Source organism: Salvelinus sp. IW2-2015, linkage group LG19, assembly GCF_002910315.2.
Source record: "Salvelinus sp. IW2-2015 linkage group LG19, ASM291031v2, whole genome shotgun sequence".
In the NCBI taxonomy this organism is placed as follows: Eukaryota; Metazoa; Chordata; class Actinopteri; order Salmoniformes; family Salmonidae; genus Salvelinus; species Salvelinus sp. IW2-2015.
In genome coordinates, this window is record NC_036859.1 from 23,347,278 (window position 1) to 23,369,484 (window position 22,207).

Genomic DNA, 22,207 nt, shown 5'->3' on the forward strand with positions numbered 1-22,207 from the left:
GGTGGCAGGGGTGGGATAATTCTGCTGTCTTTTTAAGGTTGTGATCCCCTGTTGTGTTCCCCTGTTCGCATTGGGGTTGGCTGTGTGCAGTATTGCAACCTCCCTGTTGTGAACGAGCATAGACCTAATATATCTGCCAAGAGGTCAGGACCCTTATGTCAAAGTTGACTCGATTTGTGATGTGAAAAAGGCAATCGAACTGTAAATGTCTGGGTGATTCCATTCTAGTATAGCCTATAATTAACCTCTTAGTTAACCTAGGTTAACCTAGTTAGCCTAGGTTAGGCTAGGTACATTTTGATAATTTTCCTAATTCCGCCCAAGGCAATTGAGATCAGAATGGATATATTATTGTAGGTCAGTGTGACCGCGAAGCAGACTCACTGGCTTGAAACAAAACTTGACCATACCTTGTGCCGCTCACAATTTGCATGGTGTACATTTACCACGTTCAAAACAACTCAGGAACTCGGACATTCCGACTTGGAAACTCGTTGAAGGATTAGGTCAGAGTTTCCCACTCGGAAAGTCTCAGAATCAACCAATGGGAAGCTCTACACAAATACCGTACGCAAATTTTTAACTCAGAGGTTTTTGAGTTTCAGAGTTGTCAAGAACGCAGCAACTGGGCCGGTGGCTCTGTTAGTGACAGAGTGACGAACAATATGGCGCCGGGAGTAGCTCTTGCTTTTGGACCAGTCGTTGTCTAAAGACCGGCGATCGGACAGGATGAACCTCTGCGCCCAATATTTACGGTAAATTTGAAATTCTACATTTTATACGTTTTTTTTCTTCTTCTTCTCACCTACTGCTTAATCTTATTTGTGTTATCGCCATAAATGTCCGTTCTGTCTAGCTAATTAGCCAGCAGCGTTAGCTAGCAACGCACAACAGGAAAACGCGTTATTTGAGCTAGCAGCTAACGTTACCTATTTGCACGAAATTTCACTAAAGATGCCATCCTTGTTGTTTATTCGTGTAAAAAACGTATGTGACTGTGATTAGGGTCAGTTATTAGCATGTTAGTGAGCTAAAGTACACAGTCGTTTTCGAGCTCGCGGGTAACGTTAGGATGACTAACTAGTTAACGTTAGCTTGTTCGGCCGATACGATAACACGTTAGCCAAGTTTTTACTAACCATTATGGTTATTTCCATAGCGAAGGAATGGAAGTAGTATGTGTCGTAAGGAAAATGGATAGCTAGCTAACGTTACTAAGTTAATTCTCGAGCGCGTTACTTAGCGAACGGATAACTAGTTTAATCATAGGCTGCCGTTAGCTAGCTAACCTAGTAGCGCCCCTGCCCTTGTTTGGTAGTTAGCTAACGTTAGCCTGCAGGGCATGTCGTTTTTAGCTTGGTAGCTAGTTAGCTAATGGATGTCAACCTGAGTCCGGATGTCTACCATTTAACTAGCTAAACTGGATTAGTTAGCTAACGTTAGTCACTGCAGTGAACCTTTCTGTCCACATTGATTACTAACAATAATATTTTTAAATGGCTGGCTACATGGGCCTTGGCTTTAGCCAAACGTTACCTAGCAGCTCAGACTAGTGTCAGTGACATTGGATTATCCAGGCAAGGATGTTGTAAATCAAACGCCAAGTAAAATCAGCAAGCCAAATGTAACCATAGATTCATCCACTATAATCAATCTAAAATCGTAGCCAGCCAGCGACTGGTGACAGTTTTTGGCTAACGCTAGATRAAATTTGGTATACATGCATTCCAGTTTGGCCTGTTTGAGTGCGAGTTTGCAGGATTGACACTTCACTGTGCATGTCTCACGAAATGAAACCAATAATTTGCTGTTTTTATGAAAATATACAGGTCCTTTGTTATATCAGAGAGGAATTGGCTAATATTTGGTTAACAGATATTGGGATGTTAGAGCAAATCGTGGTTTAAGAAATACAGGAGCAGAAACACTTCACCCCCTACACTGGTAGCGTGAGCCCTGTATATTAGTATTCTTCATCCCTAGCCCGACCATTGAGCTACAGATGAAGGATAATAACAACAGTATATGGCCAATCTTGCTTAGTTTACGAGATACCAGTAGTATTGTATCATTTGAATGCATAGTAATCCAATAAAGCAGTCTATTGGCGATGGAAAGATGCGATCATGTGAAGTAGTATATTACATAGGACGAAAACATATGTATCCTCCTGTTTTCTGGCAAATAGTGCTCAGTTTCCATTGAAACTAGTAGTATCTGTAGTTTTTAGCCTATCCCTTTCCAGCATGTCAAACCACAAATACAATCTCCTGTTACATGTTTGATTGAATTTAGGAATTAGTGGCAGAGGACTAGCACACCCTGTCTTTAATCCCCATAGTTTTCATGTTAATCTTTTTAAATATCCAATACACTGATTTTAATTCATTATGGTTTATACTAGGTAGCGTTGTAAGATGTGGTTCTCAGTGGGTCTGTATTGATTGACTTAGCTTGCCGCCTCTTTTGTTTGTTTACAACCAAGCAGGCAGGCAGAGGCCCTGAAGGCTGACATGACAGGTATGTTCACACCTCAAATTTGGGCTTGCTTTGTTTTAATCCACAACCCCTGCATATAGAGTATGAATTGCAGACAGTATTGCTTTTGATAATATATTCTCTTAATGTCGAAAGTTTTGTTCTTGAAAGCTTTTATACTTGTCTGTTTTTGGATGTTGATAAGCCCCACAGGGACAGGGACAGGGATTGCATATTAATTTGTCATATTCTGCATATGTATCCCATGGTATCTATGAATAGTCTCACTGTTGTAGGCCTATTTGATGAAGGATGTTTAGCCTATAGAAATATAATCTCATTCTAGTGGTTTAGTCTGTACCGTAATCCATCTGAAGTGTATAAAAGATCAGTGAGTGTCATCTTTTCCCCTAGATTTTAAGCTTGGTGCAGCAGAGGTCTGGACTTCAAGGCAAGCGCTTCAGGACTTGTACCAGAAGATGCTGGTGACTGATCTGGAGTATGCTTTGGACAAGAAAGTGGAGCAAGATCTGTAAGCCCCAGTTGACATTACATTGATTATGTTATGAAACCGATTAGCCTGCCTACTACTATCGCTTCTCTTGCTAGGTCTAGGGGTCTTAGTCTTGCTTCCTAACAATTAGATGGTCCTCAATTATACAATTATATTTGTAAGACTGCAAGACAACTATAAAGACGGTAGATAAGTTTAGTGAGTCAGCTTGCGTTCAAGCACAATACAACTGTTCTATTGTTGGAATTAGATTGATTATCATCAGCTGTTTGATTAAACTAAAAGGTATTTGATTTCCTCAATTTTTCAGCTGGAACCATGCTTTTAAAAATCAAATAACAACACTACAGAGTCAAGCCAAGAACCGAGCCAACCCCAATAGAAGTGAGGTGCAGGCCAATCTGTCCCTATTTCTCGAGGCAGCTAGTGGATTCTACACACAAGTAAGTTGCAACTACAACGTAGCCTAACTAGGGCTGGCACAATTGCCATATAACTGCGTAACCGATGTTTATGGTTGAAGACAGTTATGAAAATAAAATGTCATAACCATAAAAACAAGTGTGTGTGTACACATACACACAGTATATTCAGACCCCTTTACTTTTTCCACATTTTGTTACAATACAGCCTAATTCTAAAATTTATTAAATTGTTTTCCCCCCCTCATCAATCAACACACAACACCCCATAATGACAAAGCAAAAAACAAACAAACAAAAAACTTAATGTATGTGTGTGTTTATATAAAAAAGTGCTGCAGAGATGGTTGTCCTTCTGGAAGGTTCTCCCATCTCCACAGAGGAACTCTGGAGCTGTCAGTGACCATCGTGTTCTTTGTCACATCCCTGACCAAGGCCCTTCTCCACCGATCGCTCAGTTTGGCCTAGCGGCCAGCTCTAGAAAGAGTCTTGGTGGTTCCAAACGTATTTAATTTAAGAATGATGGAGGCCACTGTGTTCTTGGGGACCTTCAATGCTGCAAAAATTTTACTTTGTCATTGTGGCGTATTGTGTGTAGATTGAGAATTWAAAAAAAATCAATTTTAGAATAAGACTAACGTAACAGAATTTGGAAAAAGTCAAAGGGTCTGAATATTTTCCGAATGCACTGGATAGTGTATGTTCATCAGAAATTCAAATGATGTTTGAAATGTATTTATTTATTAAGTTTATTTTAACAGGGAACAATATACAACATAAGTCACAAGCTTGATGTATTCATTGCGTGCTATGAATATGGGACCAAATACTGACACTTTTTACTACTTTAATACACAATACACAAATACACCTTAAAATGAAGGGACTATATATACCTGATATGGATGAAAATACCCCCAAATTAAAGCTGGCAGCTTTAACTCAAGTCATTGTATAATTTAAAATCCAAAGTTCTGGAGTACAGAGCCAAAACAACAAGAAATGTCACTGTCCCGATACTTTTGTAGCTTCCTGTCTAAACATGAAAACATTATATACAAAAGAACAGCATTCATACATCAGACATTTAATAACAGAAGTCAGGACAGACATGTTTCAAAACTGGGGTCAACACATTACACATGAAATTATGTTTGAAGATCTACAATGTGAAAATGACGCAGAACTCGGCTGCTCTTAATAATACTTGATCCTGGCCTCTAACAGTTACTACAGGAGCTGTGTACCGTGTTCAACGTGGACTTGCCTTGCCGTGTGAAGTCATCTCAGCTTGGAATTATCAGCAATAAACAGACCAACACCAGCGCCATTGTAAAACCCCAACCCAGCTCTTGCTCTTATATCTGCCAGCATTGTCTCGTCCACCTCGGAGACATCGGTGAGTGTTGTCACATATTCGCTACAAAATAATTTAACTGTGCAGATCATTTTGTGGTCAAAGCTATGCTTTGAGGAGTTTTGCTTATATGCTACCCACCCCCCCCCCCCCTTCCAGCACGGTATCGCAACCAAACCAGCCAAGCGGAGTCCTATTACAGACACGCAGCTCAACTTGTCCCTTCAAATGGTAAGTACTTTATACAGAAGTTTTCCTGTACAGTATTTGTTTACTGACACACACAGCATTAATGTGCTTTTTTCTTTCACCTGACGGCGAAATAATTTCAGTATATGAAGTCTTCTGTCAACCTGTTGATCTGTCAATGTCTCTCTTCCAACAGGTCAGCCTTACAATCAGCTGGCCATCCTGGCCTCCTCTAAAGGGGACCACCTCACAACGATATTCTACTACTGCAGGAGCATTGCCGTCAAGTTCCCTTTCCCTGCAGCCTCCACCAACCTGCAGAAAGCTCTCGCTAAAGCTGTTGAAAGGTATCATTGAGCATTTTTATTGTAGCCTCATTTCAACTGCTCTTTTGAAGATGTTTTGCTTAACTTTATTTATTTTCCCACCTTTATCAACCATCATTTGGGATGGGACTAATGCGCATTTTGATTTCCATCTTAACTGGTGTTGATATCACCCAGCTGGTTTACGGTGTATGGACTTTAGGAGTTAAAGTTGTTCCATGTATACTGAAACCCTGTCTCGTCTTCAGCCGTGATGAGGTCAAAACAAAGTGGAGTGTGTCAGATTTCATCAAGGCCTTCATCAAGTTCCATGGTCACGTTTACCTGAGCAAGAGCCTGGAGAAGCTTAACAACCTGAGAGAAAAGCTGGAAGAACAATTTCAGGTAAAGTTTAAATCCTTGCATACTTTGTGAAGGGGAACTAAGGATATACACCTTTCAAACCAAGACGTGTTGCCACCAACTTAAGCATCCTGTCAACTTTTTGCAGACTTTTCTTTATAGATGAAAGCTATTACTGGCGACAAAGCCTCTATTTTATTTCTGCCTAATGACCTAGTCATGATTGCGGTAATGTTCTGCTTACGGCTTAGTATGAAATGTATCTGTAATGCTGAGGCAGCATTGGAACGCACACTTGGCTCTTAAGGTCTTGGATGGTTGCTAGGCAGCGCCCGTTACTACTATCCTCCTGGCAGTTCTAAACTTTGCAAGGCATGTCCCTTCACCCATGTTTTCGCATAGCCCACTCATGTACTGTTTTCTTAACCTCAACTGGATGGAGCCATATATAATTCCCGTTTGAATAAATATCACTGAATTACGTAAATATTGGAGTAAAGTAGGCTAATGCAATTGAAGCCATCAAATTGTTGCTTACTGAAATTTCCAAAGTTATCCAATTGTTATAATGCATTTGAAGCAATAGCCTATACCTGCGTGTGGGCAACTATTTCAGCGCTGATTTGAGACATGCGTGGGGACTCGATCGTATTGATATATCAAAAAATGTCAGATAAAAATAAATAAATGTATTTCGTTTTTACTGAATCGCTGTTTGGATATTGGTTAGGCTACAATTAGCCTGGGGAAATATTATCTAAATTGAGGTGAGTGCTGCTCGTGATCATCTTGTCAAGTTGGGGGGGTGGGGTGCTGCTGCTGAGGAGTATTTATGTCTGTAATAAAGCCCTTTTTGTTGGGGGAAAAACTTATTCTGATTAGCTGTGCCTGGCTCCCCTGTGGGTGGGCCTATGCCCTCCCAGGCCCACCCATGGCTAAGCTCCTGCCCAGTTGTGAAATCAATAGATTAGGGCCCAAATAATTTATTTCAATTGACTGATTTCCTTATATAAACCCTGTTCAGCTAAATCTTTTAAATTGTTGTCTTTTTTTATTTTAGTTCCATATAATTTAACAAGTGGATTATTTTGCTCTTCAGTTGCTTAGTAGACTAGGCCTACTCCTGACCAAATGCCTGTGACTTAATCAATCAATGTGATTTTGTTTCACTGAATCTGTCTGTATATTTGGTTAATTCTCTGGCCGGGCAAATACGTGGAGGTGGTAAAGCTCATCTATTTGTTTGCTCATCTATCACTGACCAGAAACATTTAGCATGCAGCCTAAATCAAGAGTAGGCCTATTATTTTGCTCTATCACGTATAGGCAACTGTCTAAAAGCCCACGTAGGCTGTGAAATATGAACATGAGACTCACATGCTTTTGGAAAATATAGATTGCTATTATTTTCTATCGGTATCATGATGAGGATACTCGGTGTAAGACCCTGCTCCCTAACAAAGTGGAGTGATGGTAGGAAAGAGATGAAACGGGGATCTGAAAAGCTTGGGCTCTGTTTTTAAAATATGACCTTTTTTTATGACAGCGGTTCCACACGTTGCCGTGACTCAAGTTGTGTTTTGTGTTATATTTCATTTATATTCATAGCCTACTATAAAATCTGTGACTGTGATCAGGGTAGCCTAAGTGTGTATTGTCTGTTTAATTAACTATTGATTTCATCAGGCCGCACAGACAAATAACATAGTTAAAAGCTAAATATGGCATTCTATTATTTTGAATACATTTTATTGGTCTTATGTTTCTTAAGACCTGCCTAAAACAAATTAATAATTGATTTCTTTGATGGTGTTTATTCAATGGATTTATTCAAATAGACATTGGCTCATATGTACTCCAACTTGCCGTGCACTGGCGATTAGAAAAGCTTATCCCGGCAAGAATGTGGCAAAAAAAGACTGAATTGGATTTGAAACAAATATTAGCAGATCTTAAAAATCGACCTAAAAAAAAAAAAATGAATAGGCATCATACTGTAAGGTCTGTCTGTAAGCGTCGATAATAGAGTGGTCTTGGATATGTACCATTTTATGAAAGTCTTTGGGCCGGTTTCCCGGACACTGATTAAGCCTAGTCCTTGACTTAACTATTCTCAATGGAGAATATTCTTTGAAAGTACTTTTTAGTTCAGGACTAGGCTTAATCTGTGTCCAGGAAACTGCCCGAAGACGTCTGAAGCTACCCCAATTCCATATGAAAGTAGCTTAAACACCCTTGTTTTTTTGTAGCGGCTGATTCTGCAGAAAGCCTTCAGCTCCCAGCAGCTGGTCCACATCACAATTATCAATATGTTTGAGCTGCACCATCTGAGGGACTTCGGAAATGAAACAGACGACCAGAGCTTCAGCTCCGAGGAGCAAATCGGCTGGTTCCAACTTCTCGGTCTCTTCAGTATGTCCCCAACTCCAATTGTCTCTCAATATTCACGATACAACTTACCTTGTGAATGACATGGCTGTTCGTGGTTATGCAACTGCTGTTTTTAGATTTGGAGTTTTACTTGCTTTTTAAAAAATAATCTGGAAGTACAGATCGATGTTACCAAATCAGTTATCTTAGATTGAACTGTGTCAACTGCAGGGTGCTTTCTCACGGCCCCACTAGCAGGTTATCTGTAACTCTTTCCTCGACCTCACTCTCTGTGGAATTGGAACGATTCAAGGAGCCAGGTTGTTGTTGGTGTTTTAAGGCCCTCTTCCTMTCCCACAGTGTCATTTCTTGGTGTCATGTGTAGCCGAGCACTGCTGAATATGAACCGAGGAGAGGAGATCATGGGAGAATGTCCATTGCCAGCCATCAAGGTGTCCCTGGACTGGCTCAAACTACGACCTACCGTTTTTCAGGATGGTGCCGTGGACAGACGACAGTAGTATGTGTATCTTTTCTCTTTCAATGTCACTGTTTGCCCTCTAGGTGTTTAGATACATTCTGCCTGTCTGGTGTTGTAGCGTGTTATTTGTTTTGGACTTTTTTCTTTTATATCTTAGCAATAGCAGTAATACTTTTGAATGTGGTTTTGTATTGTCTGCATTTAGTTAAACAAGATTTTGCTCTTATTTCACCTTAGTGTTTGGCCTTGGCTGGTGTCCATTCTGAACAGTTTCCAACCAAAGGAAGATGATGTTTCCTGTGCATCAAGTAATGGCCATTCGATATCTCTGCTTTTGATATACAAATTTGTTTCACTTTTTGTTGATTGTCTCTAAATAATGTCCCTTACCTCTCTCTTCCAGTAACTCCACTTCCAGAGGAGTTTGAACTGCAGGGGTTTTTGGCTCTCAGGCCAGCGCTACGGTACATACAGTACATCCCCTTTTGTCTCAGCCTCTCTTCCATATAGAATGTGTCGTTGTGTGCATACCATGTTCCATGTTTTATTGTATTAACACTGGTCTGTTTTGGTGTACTCCTTTTCCAGGACCCTTGACTTCACTAAAGGCCACCAGGGTGTTGCTGTGGACAAGGAGGGTCTGCCAGTCCGTGCCCGTCATCAGAGGCTCATCAGCCTGGGGAAATGGGTGGCAGACAACCAGCCAGGGTGAGTCTTCCTCTCTCTACCCACTACTGTTTTGAACTACCACATCCATAACAACAATATAAAAGCAGTTTCCATCTTTGAATAATTGCTTACTTTTAAAAGATACAACAGTATTTCACAAGGCCTGTGTGTTTTGGAGGGGTTGGAATAAAGCAGAAGACAAGTTTGCTTTGGACTCCCATGTACATTGGATAATAAAGTAATCTTGTGTGTACTATGTTTCAGGCTGATTCAGTACAAAGTCAGCGATGGCCTGCTGCTGTTCATCACCGACATCGAGGAATTGGCCATCGAGGAGCCCCAGGAGAAGGATGCACCTGTGCTCCAGGAGTCCTCCAACAGTGAGCAGACCCCCAACGAGGGCAACATGGGCCTGAAGTCAGTCTTGTCCATGGGCAAGACCCAGAACAGCGTGTTGGAGATCGGCGAGAGGCCCGTGGTGACCTTCAAGGAGAACATCAAGCCCCGGGAGCAGAGCAGGGAGCCTAGCCGCAATCACCACCAGAAGGAGGCAGGGAAGGAACGGAGGGACTTCGGCAAAGGCAACGGAGTGCCGGGAAAAGGAGAGCAGAAGAGGGATGGCAAGAGGAAGAGTGAGGTGAAGAAGAACAGCCATGAGAAAGCTGCAGACGCAGGGAAACAGGTCAAACAAATAAATGTTTTTTCTTTAAGTTGGGATATATCCTGTGATTGTTTGTATGCATCCCACATAGCACCCTACCCCCTATAGAATGCATTACTTTTGACCAAGGCCCACTGAGTGCCCTTTGGGATTCAGACATGTTTACTGTGGTTGAAGGCTAAAGTACTTTACTGACTGAGTTTGTGTGTCTTCATGCAGGTGAAAGCCCAGTCGGATATGAGGAAGATGCCAGTGTCTGAGGCCAGGAAGACTCCAGTCACTCAGACCCAGACTACCTGCTCCTCCCAGTTCATCCCCATCCACCACCCGGGAGCCTTCCCTCCACTGCCCAGCCGACAAGGTACTAGCACCACCTCTCACAGTGCCTAGATTTAAACATTTTACACTTAAAAGATTTTTAGATCTAAGAGTAGTGAATAACCTTCTCTGTTTTATGTTGAAACTGTTTGCAGTTCAATTGTATTCTGCCATGTGAATAAATTAAATTAACTTGATCTTTCCAGGTTTCCCCCCTCCGGCCTATGTGATCCCTCCTCCCGTGGCGTTCTCCATGAATCCCGGCTTTACCTTCTCTACGGGCATGTCTGTCCCCGGGCCGTTCCTGCAGTCGGCCTCCCACCCTCAGCAGCCCGGTGCCCAGCAGGTAAAGGGAGACGTGCTCAAGTCTAAGGGCCAGAATAGCGGACACCGATTAAGCCTAATCCTGGATTTAAAAGGACTTTTAATGTAGAATCTCCATTGAAAATGACTTTAATTTGGAAAACCACCCCCTGATCCTCTTGTGCAAACATATACAAATATGCTTGGAACCAAAAAACGATACCATAAAAAGTATTTTTCATGGCATCCAGCAGGTGCAGGTTCAGGCTGGGAAGCCGTCGCACATTCCATACAGCCAGCAGAGGCCGTCAGTGCCGGGGGCGATGAACCAAGGGGCTCCCCAGGGCCAGCCCCAGCAACAGCCTTCCCAGACCATGCAGCAGGTGCAGCTCCAGGTCCAGGCTCTTGTCCAACAGCAGCAGTCACCCACCAAGCCTGTGCAGCCAGTACAGCTGGGCAAGAGCCCACCTCACCATCCAGGGATGCAGCAGGTACATTTATAGATCACAATGGTTCTGGACTGGTAAGATACTAATAGATAACATCAGTCCAGTCTGTTGAGAGCCAGAAAGGTTATTTACAGGACTGATGACAGCAGGTAGCCTAGTGGTTAGAGCGTTGGACTTTGGAATCCCTGAGCTGACAAGGGAAGTCTGTTGTTCTGCTCCTAAAGAAGATAGTAAACCCACTGTTCCTAGGCCGTCATTGAAAATAAGAATGTGTTCTAAACTGACTTGCCTAGTTAAATGAAGGTAACAAAAAAAAAAAAAAAAAAAAATGGATTCTGCCGGAATTAATGAGCTTGTCTGTTAGAGGCAGCTTTACTGTTTTGCATTGCAACTTGAAACTTGTATGACGGGCGACATGTTTATCCTGCATAGATGGACTGTTTTAGTGTGTTGTACTGCAGGGATGTTTTTTTGACAAGTGTCCTGTTTTCCTCCTGACCAACAGTACATGCAGGTAGATCAGGCTGGACAGATGTGGGGCCAGCACCAGGCCCAGCAGCACCAGACCCAGCCCACCATGCAGAAGATGCAGGCCATGCAGATGCCTGTCAAGCAGCCCTACTACATGGGAAGCCCCCAGGAACCCCTCAAGCTCTTTGAGCAACAGCAGTACGCCATGCAGACGGTTCCCCAGCAGAACAGCATGGACAAGAAGATGAAGTACCCGGATGTGAAAATGCAGGATTTTTACTGGGACCCTTCCTACCGCATGGGGGATAACAGACCGATGGTGGGGGAGAGGATGGGCAAGCGGCTGCCCCCTGGGGCCTTCCACCCAGACCAGGACAACACACCCAGAGGGCCTCCTTTTGAGGTGAGCCTTGGTGTACTCCTCAACCACCTAGACCTAAGTTGCATCCCAAATGGCACTCTATTCCTTATTTAGTGCCCTACTTTTGACCAGGTTCCATTTGGGACCAAACGCTGCAAATTAGGGAATGGAGAGTTTAAGGAGAAGGAAAGGTTGTGGAATAGGTTTGGTCTTATGCTCTTTTCTATAACCAGTTCCATCCAAKCTTTTTTTATGTGAGTAAAGTATATGCCGGATAAAAGTCATGACAGTCGTGATTGAAACAGAACATTTGCCTGTAAACTTTCCAAATGTCGACAAAACAAAATACGCTAGGCCTCCCGGGTGGCGCAGTGGTCTAAGGCTGAGAGACCACCAGAGACTCTGGGTTCGAGCCCAGGCTCTGTCGCAGCTGGCCGCGACCGGGAGGTCCATGGGGCGACGCACAATTGGCCTAGCGTCATCCGGGTTAGGGAGGGTTTGGCCGGTAGGGATATCCTTGTCTCATCACGCACTAGCGACTCCTGTGGCGGGCCGGGAGCAGTGCACGCTGACCAGGTCGCTAGGTGTACGGTGTTTCCTCCGACACATTGGTGCGGCTGGCTTCCGGGTTGGATGCGCGCTGTGTTAAGAAGCAGTGCGGTTGGGTTGTGTTTCGGAGGACGCATGGCTCTCGACCATCGTCTCTCCCGAGCCCGTACGGGAGTTGTAGCGATGAGACAAGACAGTAACTACTAACAATTGGATACCACGAAATTGGGGAGGAAAAGGGGGTACATTTTTAAACATTTTAAATATGCTAGACAAGGTGGGATTTTTTTGTTAAAATTAATTGTGATGTCTGTGGAAATGCTTTGTGCGGTATAATAATAATTATTGAATCAATATTTGAAGTAAACTTGGAGTCATGCGAGCACATGGTCCTCCCACTACGTCGGGAAAGTATGCAGTTTATTAGGCTACAGATGAAATAAGTTGTGAAAGTACAAGGTGATGAGCTTGATGCTCCTTTCCAATAAATATCGAGGGTCTTATTCTGGTGACATGATCATCACTGCTTGCTTGGCTGTCATTTGACAAATAAAAATTATCTTGCTCTTTTGTCCATAATAATCTCATAATGTTGGCTAACATGCTAACCAGACAGGACATGTCGCGTGCGTCGCAAAATAAATGTAGAAATCCATGTTATTCAATTATTGCACCCACACTGCTCGCGCACGCCAACGAGCGTCACCAAGGGGTAAAATAGAAGTCATTCCTATTTCTTATTTCCTATTGCTAGCAAGTGCAAGGTAACTAGCTAAATTGCCATACATGTTTAATGCTTTTCGACCTGTCCCCAAATTAATCTCATTGGTTCAGAGTTTGTTTTGATATTTTAACCTGCGTGTCGTTATCGCTTTTGGTATAGGGGGACAAAATAAATGTATGCACGATGGCGCGCAACCGGTTTGGTTTCCGTGTAAAGGCCTATCCCCACTGTATCTGCGAACTATTGGCTAGAGCGCACCTGCCAATACCAGAGTGGACACACTTGCTATCTAACGCAACATTTTTTGTGCGAAAACCATCAGTTGAAAATGCAACGGAAACCCGTTTAACTTGTTTTTTTTAACCGTAGAAGGTATTTTTATGTGCTCTGTCATCACGCACAACCTTTTATCCTCAACAAGTCTATTTGATGGACACGCATCTCTGGTGGTAAAATGCGCATGTTGTTTTTAATGCGGATTTTAGAATATTCACATGAAAATCATCTGTCGCCAATTGGATGGAAACCTAGCTTATGTTTATTTTTTTTACAATTTAGTGTGTTTTACGATTTGGTGTAACTGTTGTAAGAAAGTGCTGAGAGGATGCGTATTGGGTTATATGATGCCTATGCTGAAGGGTACATTAGCCTACTCGACACTAAATGTTGGATTTGAGTCCATTGGGTCTCGCTGGACTCATTTATTGGCCTGGTGTATGCTTCGGAAATCCTGTCCTGGACCCACAGGAAATATGTCCAGCATGTAGGTTTTAAAGATCTGCTATTGGACTGACCATACTTGTTGGTTGTTTGAGCAAACGATTGGGAGCTACAGTTGAAGTCGGAAGTTTACATACACCTTAGCCAAATACATTTAAACTCACTTTTTCACAATTCCTGACATTTGATCCTAGTAAAAATTCCCTGTCATAGGTCAGTTAGGATCACCACTTTATTTTAAGAATGTGAAATGTCAGAATAATAGAAAGATTTATTTCAGCTTTCATTTCTTTCATCACATTCCCAGTGGGTCAGAAGTTTACATACACTCAATTAGTATTTGGTAGCATTGCCTTTAAATTGTTTAAATTGGGTCAAACGTTTCAGGTAGCCTTCCACAAGCTTCCCACAATAAGTTGGGTGAATTTTGCCCATTCCTCCTGACAGAGCTGGTTTAGCTGAGTCAGGTTTGTAGGCCTCCTTGCTCGCACACACTTTCTCAGTTCTGCCCACAAATTTTCTATAGGTTTGAGATRAGGGCTTTGTGATGGCCATTCCAATACTTTGACTTTGTTGTCCTTAAGCCATTTTCCCACAACTTTGGAAGTATGCTTGGGGTCATTGTDCATTTGGAAGACCCATTTGCGACCAAGCTTTAACTTCCTGACTGATGTCTTGAGATGTTTCTTCAATATATATCCACATCATTTTCCTTCCTCACGATGACATCTATTTTATGAAGTGCACCAGACCCTCCTGCAGCAAAGCACCCCCACAACATGATGCTGCCACCCCCGTGCTTCACGGTTGGGATGGTGTTCTTCGACTTGCAAGCATCCCCCTTTTTCCTCCAAACATAACGATGGTCATTATGGCCAAACAGTTCTATTTTTGTTTCATCAGACCAGAGGACATTTCTCCAAAACGTACGATCTTTGTTCCCATGTGCAGTTGCAAACCGTAGTCTGGCTTTTTTTATGGCTGTTTTGGAGCAGTGGCTTCTTCCTTGCTGTTCGGCATTTCAGGTTATGCCGATATAGGACTCGTTTTACTGTGGATATTCATACTTTTGTACCTGTTTCCTCCAGCATCTTCACAAGGTCCTTTGCTGTTGTTCTGGGATTGATTTACACTTTTTGCACCAACGTACGTTCATCTCTAGGAGACAGAACGCGTCTCCTTCCTGAGCGGTATGATGGCTGCGTGGTCCCATTGTGTTTATACTTGCGTACTATTGTTTGTACAGATGAACGTGGTATTTGGAAATTGCTCCCAAGGATGAACCAGACTTGTGGAGGTCTACATTATTATTATTTTTTTTAGGTTTTGGCTGATTTCTTTTGATTTTCTCATGATGTCAAGCAAAGAGGCACTGAGTTTGAAGGTAGGCCTTGAAATACATCCACAGGTACATCTCCAATTGACTCAAATGATGTCAATTATCCTATTAGAAGCTTCGAAAGCCATGACATAATTTTCTGGAATTTTCCAAGCTGTTTAAAGGCACAGTCAACTTCGTGTATGTAAACTTCTGACCCACCCACTGGAATTGTGATACAGTGAATTATAAGTGAAATAATCTGTCTGTAAACAATTGTTGGAAAAATTACTTGTGTCATTCACAAAGTAGATGTCCTAACCGACTTGCCAAAACTATAGTTTGTTAACAAGAATTTTGTGGAGTGGTTGAAAAATGAGTTTTAATGACTCCAACCTAAGTGTATGTAAACTTCCGACTTCAACTGTATGTTCTTATGTAGTGTGACATAATGCTTGCAGGTTCCTCCCACTTCTGTTTTGGCCTCATTTTCATTTTTTCTAAGGTGGTCGACTTGACTAGGAAGGAATTTGAAAGTTGTAATACTATCTGGTTGTATGATTAATCTCCAGCATCCTATATTGGTGTCAAATTGTTATGCTTGAACAACTCCAACTGCAATGTATGGGCTTATATAATACCTTTGGTAAATTAGACTCATAAACCCAGTGTGACGACAGGGCTTAGTGTAAAGTATTTCTGTATCTTTGGAAAACTAGGCCTGTCTTTTTACTACCTTTTACTGGCTTCTCCACATCTTTGGCTAACTTATCCCTTTGCCAACCAATTTCTTACTGGCTTACCTTTTCTGTTTCTTTCTTTTTTCCTTCCATCCTTTTTTGCTTCATTCTCTCACTAGGACAAGAGCTCCCCTCTTCTGCCTCCAGACCTGTTAAAAAGTATATCAGATTTTGAGGAGGAGGAAGAGCTGGCCTTTACTAAGCCTCATGGTTTCTACCAGGCCTTGGCTGGCCCTCTTAGTACTGCTCCAGGACGAAATATATTTGTACGTAGTTAATTTCTCTTAATGTAATCCCCCTGGCTTAACCAGCATGTTAAACATCAGGACACGTATTCATAAAGCCTGCTGATCTAGGATCAGTTTTAGAACATAATGAGTAAGATTACATGGACGGGGGGGGGACCTGATTCAGGGTCAGTACTCATGAGGCGCTTTATGAATACAGGCCCAGATTCACCTTCACAACTAGTTTTAAGCAGAATTGTCTGGGATGTGAGTAGAATAGTTGAGTGGGAGGGTTATGGCTCATTTAAATAATGTAAGGCTTATATGTTAAATAAGAGTTCAGAATGTGTACGCATATTTTTCCAGGCTAGTGTTGATATGATTGTGTGGTTTTGTTCCTTATTCTATGTTAACAGAAATAGACCCAGTACCTGAGCAGTCGCTGTGCATTTTTGGAGGATTAGGCTAAATGTTGTGTATGTTGCAATGCATGATTCCTGTAAAATGTTGTAGGCATTCCTACATTATCCACAATGAGAGAAACAGGCTTTTTGTACATGATCAGGTTGAACAAACTGTAACGGGGATTACATGTTGTGTAAATTGCAACCCTGTCAGTATTAATAGCAAACATACAAACAAACACCTGCAGCGTCGACTTGGGAGAATGTGCTGATGGAATAAATGACATTCATCAGAAGCTATTAGTTAACACATCTGATACTGTAACTGTTTTCCCCAACTCTCTCCTATAGTTGCCAAATCAGTCAAGAATGGAAAGTGGCTCTGAGGTGATTGGCCAGTCGTCTTCTCTCATGCCCTTATCTGGGTTCCCAATTCAGGTCCGTATGCATGGGTAAAGCTCCACCCTGCCTCTAGACTTGTTTTGACTGCTGTTTGTTGAAAATGAAAATGTCTGCAGCATCTCACATGCAGTGGTTTAAGGTCACTCTGAGACAGATTTGTTAATGTAGTCTCACTGAGCTTCTTTTTAAGGATATTTGCTCTGAAATACCATTTGGGTTTTAAATGCCATGTTTAATGTTACCTAAAGGGGTATGTGTGACTGGCATTTGATCGTATGACAAAGGTCTAATTGTGTATTTTTGTTCTTGGTTTAGGAGAGTTCCTATCAAAACAACAGCATTTTTAGCCAGGCCTATGGGAAGAACATGGCTCCCAACCCCAAGTCCGACGCTCCCATGCTTCACCAGGAACCTTCTCTCTACTCCCTGTTTGAAGGAACTCCATGGTCCCCATCCCTTCCCGCCAGCTCAGGTACCTGCCTCCGCTCTCTTCTTTCCCCCACTTTTCACACCAAGCTGTCCATAAACATCACAACAGCACCCCTGTTAGTGTTAATTAACACGCTTAGGCCAGACAAAATTGATTCACTGTTTTAATGGATTTTCCACTGAGAAAAGTGAGGCGAGCGAGCAAAAAAAAACAAGACAAACATTAAGTGGATAAGGGATAACAGTACTTTACCACATTGTCCTGGGCATTTTGTACAGGCTCTGGGCCGAATGCGAGCTTCAAGAGTTATATTATTCCATGTGAAAACTTACAGCCGGGCGCATTTCCTCCGTCGGTGGTGCGCCGCAACCGGCTSCGGGTCGGCTTGGAAGGGCTTAAAAGAATACAGATGTTAGTGTTATAACCATGAGAAATGAAACGCAATGAGAACTATAATTTTTCTTTATTCCTGATAGAAAATAAAAATAACTCTTAAAATCAAGAACATCTTCACAAGACACCATAACTAATGTTGGCCGTATGCAGTAGATCACCTACTGGGTGTCAACAAACCATGGCGATTCAACATGTAGACTCGTCTGGAAATAAAAAATTACGGACAATGTTCTGTGATCAGAGGCAATAGCGCAATCACCTGCTGCTTTTTACTGTTCAACAGCACGGTCTGTTTTGTGCTTTATTTCTTGTTTATTCTGGTCTCTAGGGTGTTCATTTCTTTTTAAGATTTATTGGAGCTCTCGTAATGAACTGCTTTCCTTCTTGCTTACACACGGCTCATTGGCCTGACGGTTGGAATTGTTGTTTGAGCTTCACCACCTCTTTCCCCTCAAGAACATCTGGACATCCACAATGGACACACATCTGGGAACGACTCTGATTGTTGAATAATACTGCGTCTCCACTTACATTCCACAGTTTAGCCCCTTGAAAGCAACTATCTGCTCGTGATATGGATTGTCTTCTTTGTAAATCTCTGAACCAGCCATACAAGCACCTTGGGTTCTCACATTCAACACAGTTGATGGTCGCTCTCTTCTTTGCACTGACCATGGCAGCACTCCTCTTTACATTTTCTATATTTGGTGTCAGAGAAGGACTATCCTTGTCAGTGGTGTCCAGGCTGTATAGATCGTCACATGTCTGGTGCTCACGTTTGTCCACTGTCAATGTTGGATCAGGCACAAACCTTCAGTTCTTAAATTGATCTTCTGACAAATGTGGAGGACATCTTGAAATGACTGTTCTGGAATTGCTTGTACTGTTTTTTGTCAAGGACTTTTCTGCTGAGGTCATGCATCATGTCAACTTCTGTATCAATGATGTTGAATTGTTGTGCAATTTTGGCAATGTCTTCCTGTGTTGTGGGTTGATGTACTTCTACGTGTGTTCCTTTCCACTTCAGGTGCACAAACCAGCCACCTACGAGCTGCAACAGGGTGCATACTCTTTTCAAAAGCCTCTTTCAGGTCTGGTTGTTTGTTGGCTCTTTCACTTAGGCTTGTCATTGTGCTACTCTTCTTCACGTGCTTCTCATTTGATTCTTCCATCTTCTCCCTAGGGTTAGGGTAGCCAGGGCTGTTCCCTGAAGCCCCAAGTTTAGAAGGGAATTAAATCTCTCGGCAGGCTTGGCCCAGCTGTTTTACAAGCGATAAGCATGTCAAGATCCAGTTGAACAAACAGGAGTGTGGCATGCTTGAACAGAGGCATATGTGGTTCTGTGGTTGCCCCCACCATCAGATTGAGTGATCAAGATTGACTTGTTGGGAGAGACATCTGCACTGTAGTTCTCTCCTCTGAGGATGCTGAGATTTTCAACTGTGTGTCGAAAGGGGGCTGGTTGACATGAACTAGATGGAGATGCTGGGATGTCTGGGATCAACATGACACAGTACAAGTCCACTCATGGTAATCATGGTTGGCAGCTGCTAGAACTGTCCCACTCACAGGAGCAGTGCTTGGATGTCTGCCTGTTACAGGTCCCTATAGGCTGGCCAAGTTCTCCGACAGGGATGCTTGCCTTATCATCCACACAACAACATTTCACAGTCCTTCTGCCACATGCAGGCAGGGATGGGATTTTAGTTTCTGGTGGAAGCCACTTTTCTGCTGTCACACAAGTCCTCAACTGAGATAGCAAAAGGTAAGTACAAGTACTCAACATGTCTGCGATCGCTGACCTGAGCTGTGTATTTGTTAAAATACTTTGGTACTTCATCCCAAAAGGATTGTGGTTTGCCATTCAGCTTCTTTAAATCCATTATCAGGTCTGGGTCATCACCATCAAGGAGGAACAAGGATACTCTCTCATCAAGTAGGCCCTGTTTACCATTGTTTGCTGATCTTTTGTCTGTCAAACTGGTGCATTTCTCTTAGGAAGTAGCAGTTCACTTTGGCAGCATGTGTGTATTTGTTCAGGAATGCTTTTTGCATTGCTCTGGTGTGGTATGTTCGTATTTCTTTCCTCAGGGTGGAGATGACTGAATCTTGCCTGGTCTCATGAACACAGTTGTTGTGTGAGGATACCTTCCATATGAATGTCAGATTGCCTAGGTAGTTACCACAGGCATACTTCAAAAGTAAAGTCAATGGAAGTTTCAAGTTGTCAATCCATTTCCTTCTCTGGAATCTATCTTCAGGAGCAAAGTCCAGTGGGGTGGTATTGGGGCACTTTCTCCAAAGCTTGTAACCGAGTGCTGTACTGGGGGCTGACCCGTCTGCATGATGCTCTCTGTGTAGCATACAATCAGACTCTGGTGTACGTAGGGGAGTGGGCTGTTGGTGACGTCTGGTAATTGCTTGATTCACCTTCTCCAAGTGGGATGCATAAGCTGCTATGAACTCATTTAAAAAAAAAAAATGCTATGGACTCATTTTTTAAATAATTTTTTATTTTATATCACCTTTATTTAACCAGGAAAGCTAGTTGAGAACAAGTTCTCATTTACAACTGCGACCTGGCCACGATAAAGCAAAGCAGTGCGACAGAAAACAACACAGTTACACATGGAATAAACAAGCGTACAGTCAATAACACAATAGAAAAAAAGAAAGTCTCTATACAGTGTGTGCAAATGGCATGAGGAGATAAAGCAATAAATAGGCCATAGTAGCAAAGTAATTACAATTTAGCAGATTAACACTGGAGTGATAGATGAGCAGATGACGGTGTGTAAGTAGTGATACTGGTGTGCAAAAGAGCAGCAAAGTAAATAAAAACAATATGGGGATGAGGTAGGTAGATTGGGTGGGCTATTTACAGATGGACTATGTACAGCTGCAGCGATCGGTTAGCTGCTCAGATAGCTGATGTTTAAAGTTAGTGAGGGAAATGTAAGTCTCCAACTTCAGCGAGTTTGGCAATTCTTTCCAGTCACTGGCAGCAGAGAACTGGAAGGAAAGGCGGCCAAAGGAGGTGTTGGCTTTGGGGATGACCAGTGAGATATACCTGCTGGAGAGCGTGCTACGGGTGGGTGTTGTTATCGTGACCAGTGAGCAGAGATAAGGCGGAGCTTTACCTAGCATAGATTTATAGATGACCTGGAACCAGTGGGCCTGGCGACAAATATGTAGCAAGGGCCAGCCGACTAGAGCATACAGGTCGCAGTGGTGGGTGGTATAAGGGGCTTTGGTGACAAAACGGATGGCACTGTGATAGACTGCATCCAGTTTGCTGAGTAGAGTATTGGAAGCTATTTTGTAGATGACATCGCCGAAGTCGAGGATCGGTAGGATAGTCAGTTTTACTAGGGTAAGTTTTGCGGCGTGAGTGAAGGTGGCTTTGTTGTGGAATAGAAAGACGATTTTGGATTGGAGATGTTTGATATGAGTCTGGAAGGAGAGTTTACAGTCTAGCCAGACACCTAGGTATTTGTAGTTGTCCACCTATTCTAGGTCAGAACCGTCCAGAGTAGTGACGCTAGTCGGGCGGGCGGGTGCCGGCAGCGAACGGTTGAAAAGCATGCATTTAGTTTTGCTAGCGTTTTAAGAGCAGTTGGAGTCCACGGAAGAGTGTTGTATGGCATTGAAGCTCGTCTGGAGGTTTGTTAGCACAGTGTCCAAAGAAGGGCCAGATGTATACAGAATGGTGTCGTTTGCGTAGAGGTGGATCAGGGAATCACCTGCAGCAAGAGCAACATCATTGATATATACAGAGAAAAGAGTCGGCCCGAGAATTGACCCCTGTGGTACCCCCATAGAGACAGGCAGAGGTCCGGACAACAGGCCCTCCGATTTGCCACACTGAACTCTGTCTGKYAAGTAGTTGGTGAACCAGGCGAGGCAATCATTTGAAAAACCAAGGCTATTGAGTCTGCCGATAAGAATACGGTGATTAAGAGATTCGAAAGCCTTGGCCAGGTCGATGAAGACGGCTGCACAGTACTGTCTTTTATCGATGTCGGTTATGATATCGTTTAGTACCTTGAGCGTGGCTGAAGTGCACCCGTGACCGGCTCGGAAACCGGATTGCACAGCGGAGAAGGTACGGTGGGATCCGAAATGGTCAGTGATCTGTTTATTAACTTGACTTTCGGAGAAAGGCAGGGCAGGATATATATAGGTCTATAGCAGTTTGGGTCTAGAGTGTCACCCCCGTTGAAGAGGGGGATGACCGCGGCAGCTTTCCAATCTTTAGGGATCTCGGACGATACGAAAGAGGTTGAACAGGCTGGTAATAGGGGTTGCAACAATGGCGGCGGATAGTTTTAGAAAGAGAGGGTCCAGATTGTCTAGCCCAGCTGATTTGTAACGGTCTAGGTTTTGCAGCTCTTTCAGAACATCTGCTATCTGGATTTGGGTGAAGGAGAAGCTTGGGAGGCTCGGGCGAGTAGCTGTTGGCCGGAGGAAGGCCAACAGGAAGGCATGGCCAGCCGTAGAGAAATGCTTATTGAAATTTTTGAATTTCATCGATTTATCGGTGGTGACCGTGTTACTTAGCCTCAGTGCAGTGGGCAGCTGGGAGG

General features: G+C 42.9%; 1 protein-coding gene across 6 annotated transcripts in view; it reads left to right on the top strand.

Moving 5' to 3' along the window:
• Positions 1 to 623: 623 nt before the first annotated feature.
• Positions 624 to 22,207, top strand: part of LOC111978888 (SMG7 nonsense mediated mRNA decay factor) — a 43,478-nt gene continuing 21,894 nt past the window's right edge. Inside the window, exons 1-21 of one of the 6 annotated variants that reach the window (XM_024009129.2) lie at positions 624 to 755; positions 2,486 to 2,520; positions 2,893 to 3,010; positions 3,303 to 3,435; positions 4,642 to 4,813; positions 4,931 to 5,002; positions 5,157 to 5,307; positions 5,535 to 5,670; positions 7,878 to 8,040; positions 8,359 to 8,518; positions 8,717 to 8,787; positions 8,883 to 8,943; positions 9,068 to 9,187; positions 9,413 to 9,830; positions 10,029 to 10,170; positions 10,334 to 10,473; positions 10,682 to 10,921; positions 11,385 to 11,753; positions 15,882 to 16,028; positions 16,745 to 16,831; positions 17,111 to 17,267. In XM_024009129.2, the coding sequence (XP_023864897.1) occupies positions 730 to 755; positions 2,486 to 2,520; positions 2,893 to 3,010; positions 3,303 to 3,435; positions 4,642 to 4,813; positions 4,931 to 5,002; positions 5,157 to 5,307; positions 5,535 to 5,670; positions 7,878 to 8,040; positions 8,359 to 8,518; positions 8,717 to 8,787; positions 8,883 to 8,943; positions 9,068 to 9,187; positions 9,413 to 9,830; positions 10,029 to 10,170; positions 10,334 to 10,473; positions 10,682 to 10,921; positions 11,385 to 11,753; positions 15,882 to 16,028; positions 16,745 to 16,831; positions 17,111 to 17,267 (3,118 nt within the window). In that variant the 5' untranslated portion in view covers positions 624 to 729. The remainder of the gene's footprint in view (positions 756 to 2,485; positions 2,521 to 2,892; positions 3,011 to 3,302; positions 3,436 to 4,641; positions 4,814 to 4,930; positions 5,003 to 5,156; positions 5,308 to 5,534; positions 5,671 to 7,877; positions 8,041 to 8,358; positions 8,519 to 8,716; positions 8,788 to 8,882; positions 8,944 to 9,067; positions 9,188 to 9,412; positions 9,831 to 10,028; positions 10,171 to 10,333; positions 10,474 to 10,681; positions 10,922 to 11,384; positions 11,754 to 15,881; positions 16,029 to 16,744; positions 16,832 to 17,110; positions 17,268 to 22,207) is intronic. The other 5 variants (XM_024009132.2, XM_024009130.2, XM_070448894.1 and 2 more) reach the window with 5 other exon arrangements.